The sequence below is a fragment of the Diplotaxodon limnothrissa genome, linkage group LG11, assembly GCF_057381915.1.
Source record: "Diplotaxodon limnothrissa isolate DT_005_m linkage group LG11, D_limnothrissa_male_GT1.1, whole genome shotgun sequence".
NCBI lineage: Eukaryota > Metazoa > Chordata > Actinopteri > Cichliformes > Cichlidae > Diplotaxodon > Diplotaxodon limnothrissa.
In genome coordinates this window covers 14,240,065-14,254,761 of record NC_140606.1, presented here as the reverse complement: position 1 = coordinate 14,254,761, position 14,697 = coordinate 14,240,065, and the positions used below count along the sequence as shown (strand labels likewise).

The 14,697-nt window shown below is 42.0% G+C and overlaps 2 protein-coding genes across 3 annotated transcripts in view; both read right to left on the bottom strand.

Annotated features, from left to right (window-relative positions):
- Positions 1 to 314, bottom strand: part of LOC146622477 (steryl-sulfatase-like) — a 34,614-nt gene extending 34,300 nt beyond the window's left edge. For both annotated transcript variants that reach the window (XM_085366233.1, XM_085366232.1), the window contains exon 1: positions 148 to 314. In XM_085366233.1, coding sequence (XP_085222359.1) covers positions 148 to 302 — 155 coding nt within the window. In that variant the 5' untranslated portion in view covers positions 303 to 314. The remainder of the gene's footprint in view (positions 1 to 147) is intronic.
- Positions 315 to 6,680: 6,366 nt separating this feature from the next.
- LOC146622476 (zinc finger MYM-type protein 1-like) lies at positions 6,681 to 9,058 on the bottom strand. The gene is made up of 3 exons (XM_085366813.1): positions 8,000 to 9,058; positions 7,461 to 7,575; positions 6,681 to 7,253 (listed from the first exon to the last, which is right to left on the bottom strand). Exons 1-3 carry the CDS (start codon positions 8,983 to 8,985, stop codon positions 6,681 to 6,683), a joined length of 1,674 nt encoding a protein of 557 aa, XP_085222939.1. The 5' UTR covers positions 8,986 to 9,058.
- Between the last annotated feature and the right edge of the window lie 5,639 nt (positions 9,059 to 14,697).

Sequence of the window (14,697 nt, the reverse complement as noted above, 5' to 3'; positions counted from 1 at the left end):
TAACAGGAGGTCAAATGAAAGAGTTCTGGGAGTAGCAGCTTGAAGAATTACAAGTTCCCCCCATTTCTGCCAATCACGTCTCTAAGAACCAGTAGCCAAATTACACTTAAGCTTCACCAGCGTCAGTGAGAAGCAACATGTTCTTACCTCAGTGAGTTATTGCCATAACAGCCGAGGTCTCCAATTCCTAGGTCATCCACCATTATCAGGACAAAATTAGGCCTGTTGGTCTCCTGCAGAGAAGCACTGTTCACCTCTAAGAGCAGCAGCAACAGAGAGGAAAGTGGCCACGTGCACTTCATGCTGTCAGAACAGAAACACTGGAAGAAAAATCAAACCACATGTAATTGTAGTGTAAAGATACACTGACAGGTACCTGTATTACAGCCAGTAGTATTCTGGAGTTTCCCACCAATGACTCTGAAGCCTCCGTCAGTCGCTGTCAGTTACCAATGAATATAATTTAACTGACCATAGTTGACCATAGCTTTGACGCTACAGTAACATTTTCACAAGCATTTCACAAACCGTGGTGAAGTCATTAACCAAGGACTGTACTCGTGTCTTCTTCTAGTGCTTTTAATCATGAATAATACAAACTGGTTATGATTCCAGCACACAGTCGAGTGAAAGGTTGACAATGAAGACTGTTACAGGCAGCATTAGCAACACGTTCTCACTCCCAAAGCGGAACATTTTACGCTAGGTGACACATCGTCAACATATTACGTTTTCGGCTACCCACCACGTTCCTAAATGACGACCTCGGAAAAATGAGGAAATATGAGAACCGTCTGGACTCAATCTACATATGTTCGCTCTTTTTCTTCAAATCGCTTAAAAACACGCTATTTAACGTTTTAAGTCCTGGTTAAGGTCGGGGATAAGGTCATGTTTAGGGCTGGAATACAGGGCTGGAACGTCTACTACCGCGGGAGTGTCATTGCACTGGTTTTCATAACCCTCCGCGTACCACAAGAACGCTGAAGGTCTCCTTTCACGTTCCTCAGAAACGCCGTGGGACGTGACAAAACGTCGGCATGTTACGCCTCGGGAGTGAGAACGGGCTGGCAAGAAAGCTGAGAAAAAGCTACTAACTCCTTTTACTGCTTTACATTATATTTTTATTACTTTTTTACATTTACACGCTTAGTCCCTTAATTTTAGAAACACGGGAAACTTGAACTGTCTGGATCAGTGCTTAGAAACCATGGTGGAAATTGTGTCCCCACACTTAAAGCAGCCACAGCCTAATCTTGAACAGGTAACAAAATCAGTAATGAGCAGTCAGACTCCAAGACTGCGGCCACTGTGGTGACGGCTGTGAAGAGTAAAATGAACATTCCTAACACCAGTGGTGGAGCGGGGGGGTGGCTTACTGGGCTTAAGCCCGGGTTGTTTTGTCAGAAGCCCGGGGTCTTTTGGAGTGTAATTTTTTCATAGTTAGATGCCTGGCTGACAACTGTATAAAACAAAAACTACACACAATATTCAAAGCACATAGTGCACACTGTGGGAATTTACAACTGTGCGTAAATCCCCCCTAATATTGGTATGATCCGAGCTCAGACACTAAGCGGGGCGGGGCAGCTGCTGCCTGCGAGTGCGCTGTTGGAGAAACGCAGCCAGGCAGACAGAGGAGAGCTGAAGTTTGAGCAGGTGTTCCAGATCTACTGGCGTTTAGATCAACTGGCGTTGGTCGAACAGATGTGTGGCAGTCTTGCGTTTCAGGAGCTGCTACCGACAAACCAGCAAAAAAAAAAAAAAAAAAAACGGCAAATGTGTCATCTGTGACACTTGTGAGGTTGTCTCAAACACACTCCGTCAGTCTTGATGCTGTTGAACAACAAAATGTATAAAAATGTGGTGAGTTTACCTGGTGATATCCTCATGCGCGACGCGATCGCGAAAACAGCAAACAAGTAATACCACACCGATGTTGTTCACAGGACAGCAAGAGTACACGATCGGGAGACTGTTGTCGTCGTTATCGTTCCCCTCGCACGGTTTGTTTCTCCGAATTCAGCGTTTTTGCTTCACAACTACAGCGAGCAGTTTACTTTGTGCACTAACATGGAGTCAAGTCAACCAGCGCCACCTCTGGCCAAGTGCCACAGCCTACAGCCAGATCAACTTGTGACACACATCTGCAGCACGTTTGAATTCGTTTCATGCACATTTGTACCTTTCAACCGTGTCTGTTTGTGCGTCATGCAAATAAACCTTTGAAATGAATGAAATGACACTAATATTGTAACATCACATGTCGTTAGCGCAGTCTGTCTGTGTCTTTTCTCTGCGAACAAACATGTTAGAGTTGGTTGTTATATACAGTTTGTATAAGTGTGGTTAATCTAATAAACATTTGTAAGGAGATGGCAGTTACTGTGAATGTACAGCAGTTACACAGTGATTAGTAATAAACAGTCAGACAATGACTCTGACAATCTCATTCAGTCTTGCAGATTGAATGCACCTTCTGTGGAAAGTGGTACCACACAGTGTGTGTGGACTTCCCCTGTGCAGAAGGCGACTACAAATGTTGTGCATGCTAAATAAACAGAAACAAATTATCCCTGTTGTCTTTGCTTACTGATTGTTTTCAGTGTTGACAATCCACATTGCTGGCATTGCATCTTTCAACATGTTTGTGGGTAGATTTGGATGTACCAGGGGTAAGTGCAGCCACTCAGCCTCTACTCAATGTGATCATAGCAGCAGGTGCAGATGTGTCACAAGTTAATCTAGTAGTGGGCTATGGTAGTAGTGGACTGACCTCCATTTGAAACTGCTCCAGCTGCTGTGTGATAGTGGATCTGCTACAAATTGAAGATCATATGGAAGTTTTGGAAATTAACCCTTGTATTAAGTTGAAAAACAAAAAAGTGACATTGATTTTGTTGCGGGTCATTTTGACCCGTACTGTGTAAATTCACTCAGAATTGTCAAGAAACTGCAATAAACTGCAATAAAACAATAGCAACTTTATTTTCCATTAGATAAACATGTAGAACACAGACATACAACAGTGACTTTCCATAACTATTTTAGGAACAATTTGGTTTTTCGTTCTTACAAACACGTATTTTGAACTTGCCCAACGTTCTCAGTTTTTCAATGCTCAACATTTTCTATTTTGTCCACATGATGGACAGAATGTAACTGTGTGCTTTCTGCAGATGTACTTCTTGCATTTCTCACAAAAAGTGCTTGTTTTCAAACAGGAACCTTCCTAACTAAGATTTAAAACAAAAGATTTCTACGTCTCCTCCAGTCTCACAAACAGATGACAAACCAAGCGACACACCTGAGTCACTGACTTTCTTAAATCCACTCACTCTCACTGGCTCTGTTTATTACTAATCACTGTGTAACTGCTGTGAATTCAAAGTAACTGCCGTCTCCTTACAAATCTTCATTGGATTAACCACACTTATACAGACTGTATATAACTACCAACTCTCCAGCCATGTTGATGGATTGCCTATATTGGCTGGAAATATCATTTCCAGAGAAAGGACACAGACAAACGATGCTTACAGGATGTGATGTGACAACACTAATGAAATATTGATGTGTCATATTTGTCCAAGGCATATTTCATTGTTATGGAAAAAGAGAATATCAAAATCATGATGACCAATTGGAGTGGTGATTTCTATGACTTTGTGTATATAATTTGGAATTTTGTACAAATGTAGGCCAATAAGGAATATATGAAATATTAGTGTCATTTCATTCATTTCAAAGGTTTATTTGCATGACGCACAAACAGACACGGTTGAAAGGTACAAATGTGCATGAAACGAATTCAAACGTGCTGCAGATGTGTGTCACAAGTTGATCTGGCTGTAGGCTGTGGCACTTGGCCAGAGGTGGCGCTGGTTGACTTGACTCCATGTTAGTGCACAAAGTAAACAGCACGCTGTAGTTGTGAAGCAAAAACGCTGAATTCGGAGAAACAAACCGTGCGAGGGGAACGATAACGACGACAGCAGTCTCCCGATCGTTTACTCTTGCTGTCCTGTGAACAACATCGGTGTGGTATTACTTGTTTGCTGTTTTCGTGATCGCGTTGCGCATGAGGATATCACCAGGTAAACTCGCCACATTTTTATACATTTTGTTGTTCAACAGCATCAAGACTGACGGAGTGTGTTTGAGACAACCTCACAAGTGTCACAGATGACACATTTGCCGTTTTTTTGCTGGTTTGTCGGTAGCAGCTCCTGAAACGCAAGACTGCCACACATCTGTTCGACCAACGCCAGTTGATCTAAACGCCAGTAGATCTGGAACACAGGTACCAAAGCAAATCATTCGTACCGTACAAATAATGTAAATATGACGGTGCATCACGAAAGATTGATATCAAACTGATCACTTGACCCATTTTACGTTACTCGCTCTTCAAGTGAATCAACAAATGGCGAAATGAAAAGCCGAACAACAACAATGCTGTTTCTTTAGAGAGTCTTAGCTTACATGTGTGTTTATTTCATATTTTCAGTCGTTACCCTCCACGGCTAAATCTGTTTCAGTAATGCACTGATATACAAGAATGGACATTAGAGGGTTCTTTCAAAGAAAAAACTCAGGTAGTATTTTATATATTATGCTTTGTGTGTTGTTTGGTATATTTCTATGCAAAACAAGAGGAACTTCAGTACACAGCAGGATATTCACATTTGTAACCAGATATTTACATACACTTTAGGGAGAAAACCTAAAACATTTTTACTGTACAACATCAATTTAGAGTAAACTTTTTGTTTTAGATAAATATTGAAATATCTTTTGAATTAGTTAAATGTCAGAATAAAGAGAGAGCTGTCCATTTTTTATCACTTTGATCAAATGTAGGAGTACATATACACTAAGTTTATTGTTAAATAATAAGAAACTCCAGACGATTCCATTCTGAGCTGCAGAAGCTTCTGATAGGTTAGTAGAGTCCATGTGAGTAAATTGGTGGCACAGCTGTGGATGCATATAAGGCAAAACACAGAGCCTGTTTCTTTGACATGGGAAAATAAAGAGATGTCAACCAAAACACCAGGAACAGAACTGTGGAGCTCCATAAGTGTGGCTCAGTTTGAATACATTTGCAATTAAGAAATACAGATAGAAAGTTAACGAATATGTTTTTATATTTATCAATCTAAAAAAAAAATAAACATTTAGTCTGATTTGATGTTACAATTAAAAAAGTGTTTTTATCTGAAGAGTAAATATCTGGTTTCAACTGTATATTTGATGATTGTCAGCACAAAGAGAGAGAGAGGGGAACACAGAGAGGGGAACAGAGAGGGAGAGAGAGGAGCAGAGAGGGAGAGAGAGAGAGGAACAGAGAGGGAGGAACAGAGAGGGAGAGAGAGAGAGAGAGAGAGAGAGAGAGAGGAACAGAGAGGGAGAGAGAGGAACAGAGAGAGAGAGAGAGAGAGAGAGAGAGAGAGAGAGAGAGGAGCAGAGAGGGAGAGAGAGGAACAGAGAGGGAGAGAGAGGAACAGAGAGGGAGAGAGAGGAACAGAGAGGGAGAGAGAGGAGCAGAGAGGGAGAGAGAGGAACAGAGAGGGAGGAACAGAGAGGGAGAGAGAGGAACAGAGAGGGAGAGAGAGGAACAGAGAGGGAGGAACAGAGAGGGAGAGAGAGGAACAGAGAGGGAGAGAGAGGAACAGAGAGGGAGAGAGAGGAGCAGAGAGGGAGAGAGAGGAGCAGAGAGGGAGAGAGAGGAGCAGAGAGGGAGGAACAGAGAGGGAGAGAGAGGAACAGAGAGGGAGAGAGAGGAACAGAGAGGGAGAGAGAGGAACAGAGAGGGAGAGAGAGGAGCAGAGAGGGAGAGAGAGGAACAGAGAGGGAGAGAGAGGAGCAGAGAGGGAGAGAGAGGAGCAGAGAGGGAGAGAGAGGAGCAGAGAGGGAGAGAGAGGAACAGAGAGGGAGATGGGGAATGAGGACAGAACAGAGATGGAACAAGAGCAGGTGAGACACACATGTTAGTCAAATGGTTGTTTACCAAAAGTATCACCGTATCATAGGTACTCATGTATCTCGTGTTTCTTTTTAGGTTTGTTATTTTTCAAGTTATATATTTATTAAGTTTTGCAGGCTTGTTTGCACAACAAGGCTAAATAATTATATAAACTTTTCTGAATCTAAATAGTGGACTTTGGTACAATTAAAAAAAATAAGTGTAGTGCAGGTCTATGATGATTTTTAGTGCTGCTATCATCTAGTTCTGATTCTGGTTCTGTCTTGGTTAAGTCCTCAGTAGTCCTGATTTTGAACTGTTGTAGTCCTGTTTTAGTTCTGGATCAGTTCTGGGTCTGGTTGACTTGGGGTTTAGTCCTCGTGTCTTGATGCAGCCCTGACTTTGTTCTGCCTTGCTGCTTAATTAAAAAACTAGTTTAAGGTGTCCTGCATATGTGATATATATATTTTTTTCCTATATGAAGTCATTCTTTTTTGAACAAAACTCAAAACAGAGCCTATTAATCTTTCAGTCATTTCTAACCCCCCCCCCCCTTTAGGGCTAAGCCCCGGGTGTTTCAAATGTCTGGCTCCGCCTCTGCCTAACACTGAAGGTAGAAAGTATGAAATCACTTTTGATTATTGACAAAACTGAAAACAGCATTACTAACAATTACTAATGACATTCTTATGCACTTGGGAAATATTTGATTTCATTCCCACTTGACCTGCAGCAGGTGACACCATTGATCATGCCATTCTGATTGATGAACTGTGTTGGTATCTGTGACAACGTTCTCAAATTTCTCGATGACCCTGGTGTTGAAATCAGGAAGTTCTTGTGTGAGTTTTTTCTCTATGGACAGCATAGCCAGAGCGTTGAGCCGATCCTGAGCCATATTGTTTCTCAGGAAAGTTTTTATCCTCTTTAAAGTAGAGAAACACCTCTCCGATTCTGATGTTGTCATTGGTGTGGTGATGAGGATGTTAAGAAGACTTACAGTTTCGGTGAATGTGTCTTGAAGGTTGTTTTCCATCAGAACCTGATAGAGCGCCAGCGCACCACTACAACTCTGAAACTCCTCGTTGTCGTAGATCAGGGACAGTTCTGTTTTAAGTCTGGCTTTGTCCAATGAGGGATAGGCTTCCACTGTGGTTTGTAGTGCTGCATCTGGAAAATTTTTGCTGTGTTGTTGGAACAAGTCTCCTTGCAACAGAGTGGCGCTGACAAGGTGCTTGGTGAAAGAAAACCTCTCCTTGGCATGGCTCATAATGGTGTCGCACACCTATCCAATAATATATAATTGGTAAGAGTTAGATTCAGTGGTAAGACTTTGGCACATGTCTCATGTTAATCATTATTCTGAAAAAAAAAATCTGTCCATAACAAAACAAAACAGTCATGACCACTATATCAAATGACATCTGACAGCATCGTCATTAGATTTTATCTGATGATCCGATTTAAATCAGACCAAGCAGCTAGTGCTTACCTCCAGTGCCAAATGGTGTTGCCTGTCTTCCCCCAATGTTCTCCGTCTCTTTGTGGGTGGGTCTTGAACAGGTCCCCTGTACTCCTCATCCACAACCAGATTAGGAAGTGCCTCCCTGATCCAATACATAAGTTTCATTAATGGCTTCTGAAAACTGAATAGGGATATATTAACCAAACACAAACCAAACAAAGGTTGTGTTCTAATTACCGGGAATTACCGGATTTAATTAATAACCGGACCTGGTTTAATGGCTGGGGGAAAACCAGTGCAAGTAAATAAAGGCCCTGGCCATAATTTCAGGAAATAGCCTATGGTATAGGCTACATCAAATCATTACTGGGAATATACTTCATCAAATATACTTAATCAAATATTTTTCATAAAATTACTTCAAAGGCTGATATAAATCAAAATTATCTGAATTCCATTAAACATTTAAGTCACAGAACACAGAATATATGCAGAGAATTTGATAGAATCTATGCATAGATAATTAACATTTATTCTAGGTTACATATTTATGCTTTTATGCCTACCTGATAGCCTGCATGCGGCTGATGAATGTCTGGGTGATCCCTGCGATGGTGACAGAATCGATGTTTCTCTTCTGTAGGTGGTTATACAGCATGTCTACATGTGGCATTATCTTGTGAAACAAGGCCAGGAAAAAACAGAAAGCTTCGTCTTCCAGCATTCTCACGAAACCACCGGCATCTCTCTTTGTAGGGGCATCAAATCCTTCACTGTTACGGATGGTCTGAAAACACCTCACCAGATCGTCTTTATGTTCATACACTGTATTCACAGCACGACTGTTGAAGTTCCAACGGGTTGCCGATGCACTTGGAAGTCGGTGCGCCACCACCTCGTCAAGCACTGCAGTCCTCTTGCTCGATTTAGTAAAAAAAGAAGCGAATCCTGCTATGTCGGAAAAAAAGTGACTGATTTGAGGGATGTGGGAGGTTGCTTGTTGCATTACCAGGTTTAACTGATGGGCATAACAATGTACGTAGTGAGCGTTAGCATAAATGTCCTGTATCTTACGCTGCACTCCTCCAGTGGTACCCCTCATTACAGCGGCCCCATCGTAGGCCTGGGCGATCAACTTTCTCTCTTGTCCCTGGGGGAGGATGAAGCGCAGCCTCTCCGATAAGGCACTGGCTATTGCATCTGCACAAGCATTGGGTAGCTTGATGAATTCAAAAAAACGCTCTTGAATACGGTTTCGTTGGTCAATGTATCTTAGCACCATGACTAACTGACAGTGTGTAGAAATGTCAGTGGTTTCATCAGCTTGAATGGCTAAAAACTTCGCTGCCTTTACTTCTTCCACGATCCTTTCTCTCAGAACTGCCAACATGCAATCCAGGATCTCGTTCTGGACTGTTTTCGAGGTGCCTTTAAATACAGTAGCATTTTCAAGGTGTTGCCTCAAGTCGTGATCAATTGATGCCATCAAGTCGACTAAACCTCTAAAAATCCCTGGATTGTCTGAGGAATCACTTTCATCATGTCCCCGCATTGCTAGCTCAAAAGCACCACAAAACTTAATACAATCGATGATTTTAGATAAAATATGACGGTTTTTATCTACCTCTTCGTTGTGCCTTCTTAAAGCAATCCGATGTCCATCATCTAGCTGCGCCGCTATGCTAGTTTTCCCTAGCACAGCTAGCTTTACACTGTTGTCCATATGAACTCGTGAGCTTTCATGTTTCTTGATTCGTTCGGAGAGGTGCTTTAAGTCGGTTTGTCCAGATTGTGTCCACGTCAAATCACACTTGTCACTTTTGAACAGTATGCACGGGAAACAAAAAAGTGCATTAGCTGTTCCACAGCCTGTCAGCCACGACTTGCGCTGGAACCAACTCCGACAAAAAGTCCTGTTGTATGCTTTTGACTTCTCCTTCGTTGCCTGGGTTAGTTGAATTTCGGGCTTGTCAGGTCCCAACTCTTTAACTTGCAGTTTTTCTGCCATTGTCCTTCTGGCAAAAGGGTAGGTTAGAAGCGATCTAACCGAATTTGGGGGAGGCTGTGCCTCAACCGTTAACAATACCGCTGCCATCGTCTCTCTCTGACCTTATAGCTCACTTAGGCTACTGACTGAGGTAAAATTCTAGAACAGCAAATCTTCGCGCGTTTTCTGCAGGGGCGCAATTTTAAGCGCCCCCAAACCATTTAATTCAGCGACGCTGATAGGTCAAATATTTATTATTTTCCCCTGGCAACCATTTAATGATAGGCTATTTCGCTGCATATCAAGGGCGCTTTGACGAGCGCCCCAGAAGAAGAAAAACACCGTTTGTTGGTTGAACTTTAATGAGTCAGCTGGTGAAAATGTTAAAATACGCCTGGCTGTATATGGGCACACACATAGTAAAACTATCATTGATGAATTTTTTAAAAATATATATTTTTACTCCTCCACATTTGGGGGGGCGGAGCCCGAGCGCCCCCTATGGGCCAGCCGCCACTGCTGGTCTCCATCCTCTAACAGAGGAGTTTTAGTAGCAAATAACTTTTGCCTTTGAGTTTTACTTCTAACCTGCAGATAAATGAACAGAGTTCGAGTATTCAGCACACTTGCTCCTGCAGACAGACGGAAGTGTTACTCACCTGCTGAATGACAGACGGTGATCCGGAGCGCAGGCTGTACTGTCGCTCTGTGGGACGCTTCTCCCAAATTTCTGCGCTACTCAAATCTTGCAAAGTTGTTTGAGCTCCTGCTGTGAAGCCAGAATCACGCAAGAAGTGGGGGCTACTCTGTTTTTCCGTTTAGCTTCCGTTTAGCTAAATAGAAGTACTTCCTGTCATGAATTTCAAAACAAACTCCACAGTCAGACCAAGGAAAACAATGGAGAAAACTTAATTAAAAATTCGCCCATCATATTTGACTAAGCCTGCACCGCCTGTCTTTGATGCTCAGCTCAGGGTTACACTGCTGCTCACAGTACAAACTACTGACAAATATGTGACCGATATGTAGGGTTGCCAACCGTCCCTTAAAAAACGGAATCGTCCCGTATTTAGAAACAAAAGTACACGTCCCGTATTGAGCTAATAAGGGACGCACTTTGTCCCGTAATACAGTGATAATCAAAAGTAGTCTATAACTTTTAATGGAATTAACGCTTTGTTTGAAAACATAATTCCCAGCCCCTCTCCTGCTTTGTGACCAATGAGCTGACAGCACACTTATGACAATTCGAGTATGACAATTCAGATTACCGCTCATCTCATTGGTCGAGGAAAGGTCGCTTGCGGAGAAAATACCGGAAGACAACAGATGACCACAACAAGAAGCATGGCCAACAGGGAAACAAACGCCGACACTGCGGTGCAAGTCTCGGACGACAGTACACCTAAAGCTGGGCAGACACTGCGATTTTTTTCAGTCGCGCGATTGACTCACAGGGGTTAGAAGTTGGTAGGTCACGGTGCAGGGTCTCACACTATACGGCCCGATGCTCTGATGCGACCTGAGAGCTCACCCTGTGCGTCCATAAAATTAAGGTTATAACAGAAAATCTGTCGCTCGCTCTCCCTCTCTGTCTTTCACTCACACAGACACACCACCACCATCAACTTTGCTAAACTGCTAATGAAAAACATTGATCAGGCAGCTGTGATTGAGCAGCAGTGTAAATCCAACTATTTTCACGGTTGTTGTGGTCGTGATAATTTTGTGATGCCACATCGAAAAGGCTCGGATGAGCTTTCCAAAGTTCTACAAGTTGTGCCTCCATCGCTTGTGTCCAGATCACACGCTGCACAGCCGTGCTGCGCCGTCTTTTTCACCGACGTTTACGTGTTTGCGCGTGAGCAGTGTGAGCGGCTGTGGTGAGACCCTCACGAGCGATTGATGATCGGGAGCTGGTCTTGAGGTGTTAAACACGACCGGCATTGACCAAAGTGCAGCATTCAACACAAATTCCACAAAAACCGGGACATTCTTTAAATTTGAACAAAATGAAAAATAAAAGATTTTCAAATCACATGAGCCAGCATCTTATTGAAAAAGGAAAGTATATAACACGACAAATGTTTAAACAGTGAAATTTTGCAATTTTATGCACAAAGTGAGCTCATTTCAAATTTGATGCTTGCTACAGGGAAAAAAATAGTTGGGACGGGGAAATGTTTTCTGCGATGTAGCATTTCCTCTTCTTTCCAAAACTGTTTCTGCACATCAAGATTATGAGATCCTAGAGGTTTGATGTTGGAATTTGGTCCCATTCTTGCCTGATATAAGTTTCCAGCTGCTGAAGAGGTCATGGTAAAATGTTTAGCATAGTTAGGTCCTCAGGTCCCCCAAGGCCTATATTGCTGTGAAGTTTGAACATGATTCACCCCAAAGATTGTGGGTAATAAACCATGCAAAATTGGAAAATTATATCTTCAAAAGTGTGGACACTTGACTACTAACAAACAGACAGACAACAAAATAAGGGAACTGATTACAAACTACCTCCATGTGGGGGGAGGAAAAATGGCAGTAAATTAAAGTTAGTCTGAAGTTGGAAAAACAAATGAAAAGAAAATGTTTTCTGTTGGGATTTAAAGATTGTTACTGGGGAAAATAGGCAGCTAGAAAATTCATTCTTAAAAACTTAAACCAGACCCCTTCAATGCTGGTTAACCTGAAAGAATTGATAAATCCACGTTTATCAATCACAGTCACATGGTGTGTCCAGTTCACAAGAACAACAACAAGAAACGAACAAAAAGAGTCCTTTAACATAAACATTTTCAACAATGCAGATGATTCAATATCATCTTTTGTGTTTCCATCAATCATTAAGAATGGCAGTCTACGGCCATGAGATCTAAGAAACTGTCATTTATAAAGTTAGTGTAATATTTTACCATCAGAACTTTTTTGACCTTTAAAGTTGTTATTTTATAAATGAAATAAAATCTCAAGCTTTTGCCCATTTAGCCGTAGCACTAAAGCTGATGGTAAACCACGTACAATCCTTATGGTCATACGCATCTAATACTCGAAAACTATCTGTGTTTCTGAAAAAGGAATGATGGGAATGATATCCCTCCAACTCAGTCCCAGATTTTCACTTTTACTGCCATTGCTGTAGCTGCAAGTGATGTGCAGTTGTAATAATATACACATTCTCATATGACTTCACGATACACACCCGTTGATCAATGTAACATGCTCATGGCACTTTTTGCCCCTACTGAGGTGGTGAAAATATATACGGTTAAACAACAGGAAGCACTGCAGCACAGCTGAGTTCAGAGTTTTGCATGTCAAATGCTCTTAAGAGCAATTAAAGTTGCCAAGGCAGCGACAAGCTTAGTTAAAAAATGTTCCTGCATCACAGCAGCATGCAGACTGTGCCTTTCTGCAGTATTGCAAAAAAGACAGCAGGTGTCCTCAGTGACCAGTCCCCTGTTTTTGCAGAGCTGACTTGAACTTTAACGTTAAAAATATGCAGTTATTCTCTCATGGCAGCATTAACTTGATACATCAGAGCTGGCAATGTATTATTAATCTCCCACGTTTTTCCTATCTCTGTATACAAAACAAATTTTGACATTTACTAGCCAACTTTAGTTTTTATAATTATGACCAAATACTGACATATCAATACACAAAAAATGGCTATTGTCTTATTAGTTAAGAAGCCCATGTTTACATCTCAGTGTCTGTAGAACAGCTGTTTCTATTCTACAGAGCACGAGTAGAAACATTTAAGCATGACAATCAAGTCAGGATCAAACTGAGCAGGTTTGAACTTGTGACGCTTCAAAGTTGTAACCTACGATCTAGAGTGGATATTATCTGCATCCACGATTCTCTCGTGTGAATTAAATCAACTCATACTTTTGTTGTTAAATCTGAATCAAATATGATTTATATACTTGACTTGTGCACAGTTCATTGAAGAACAAGAGCATCTAAACACATCTGTGTGTGTGTGTGCGCTAGGGGGTTGCCTTTAAGACACATGCATGAAGTACCTACCTTTTCTTTCCAAAATTCTCGAGGTTTTCAATCTGGTTTTAAACCCTTTCATAGCACTGAATCAGCCCTTTTAAAAGTTTTTAATGACATATTTTTAGCGACTAATGCTGGGGACTGTGTTGTTCTTGTGCTTTTAGATTTGACAGCTGCGTTTGATACCGTGGATTATACCATTTTATTCTCTCGTTTGGAGGACTGGGTGGGCATTAGGGGCACAGCACTGGAGTGGTTCAGGTCCTACTTGGCAGGGCAAACTTTTTGTGTCAGCCTCGGTGACTATGTGTCGTACTCCGCTCCCCTCTTGTGTGGTGTCCCACAGGGCTCAGTTCTAGGCCCCCTCCTCTTCTCTTTATATCTGCTTCCTCTTGGTTCTGTACTGAGAAAGCATGGCATTGCTTTCCACTTTTATGCTGATGACTGTCAGATCTATGTCCCTCTAAAGAAAAAAGGCAGATACCTTACACAGCCATTATTTCAGTGTCTCGATGACATTAAGACTTGGATGTCTGTTAACTTTTTAAAATTCAATGATAAAAAGACAGAGGTGATGGTTTTTGGTAGCCCCACTGAGACCCCCAATGTGTATGTAGATTCCCTGGCCCAGTATGTTAAGCCAACTGTCACAAACCTAGGGGTCAAAGTGGACTGTGATCTGAAGTTTAATAATCAAATTAAGGCAGTGGTAAAATCTAGCTTCTTTCACCTCAGGCAGCTGGCAAAAATAAAGCCAATTCTTTCACGGCAGCACTTTGAGACAGTGATCCACGCCTTTGTTACCACTCGGCTGGATTACTGTAATGCACTTTATATTGGGGTCAGCGCATCATATATTAGTCATCTACAGAGGGTGCAAAATGCCGCAGCTCGTCTTTTAACTGGCACTCAAAAGTTTGAGCACATTTCCCCTGTTTTAGCTTCACTTCAGTGGCTGCCCATTTCTTTTGGGATTCATTTTAAAATTCTTTTATTTACTTTTAAAGCTCTCCATGGCCTAGCCCCATTGTATCTCTCTGAGCTGCTACAGCCTTATACACCCACCCCACTCTCTCAGGTCAGCTGATCAGCTGCTCCTGAATGTACCCAGGACTGGGCATAAACTTAGAGGGGATCGTGCTTTTGCTGTAGCAGCTCAAAAACTGTGGAACGAGCTTCCTTTAGAGATTAGACAGGCCAGTTCTTTACCTGTTTTTAAGTCACTCTTGAAAACCCACCTCTTTACCCTGAATTTGACTCATGTGAGATGTTGGT

Coding starts and splice junctions, on each gene's coding strand:
- LOC146622476 (XM_085366813.1), bottom strand. CDS start 8,985: ATGCGGGGACATGATGAAAGTGATTCCTCAGACAATCCAGGGATTTTT. Junction 7,576..7,999: donor AGCCGCATGCAGGCTATCAG/GTAGGCATAAAA, acceptor GTATTGGATCAG/GGAGGCACTTCCTAATCTGG. Junction 7,254..7,460: donor AACACCATTTGGCACTGGAG/GTAAGCACTAGC, acceptor ATTATTGGATAG/GTGTGCGACACCATTATGAG.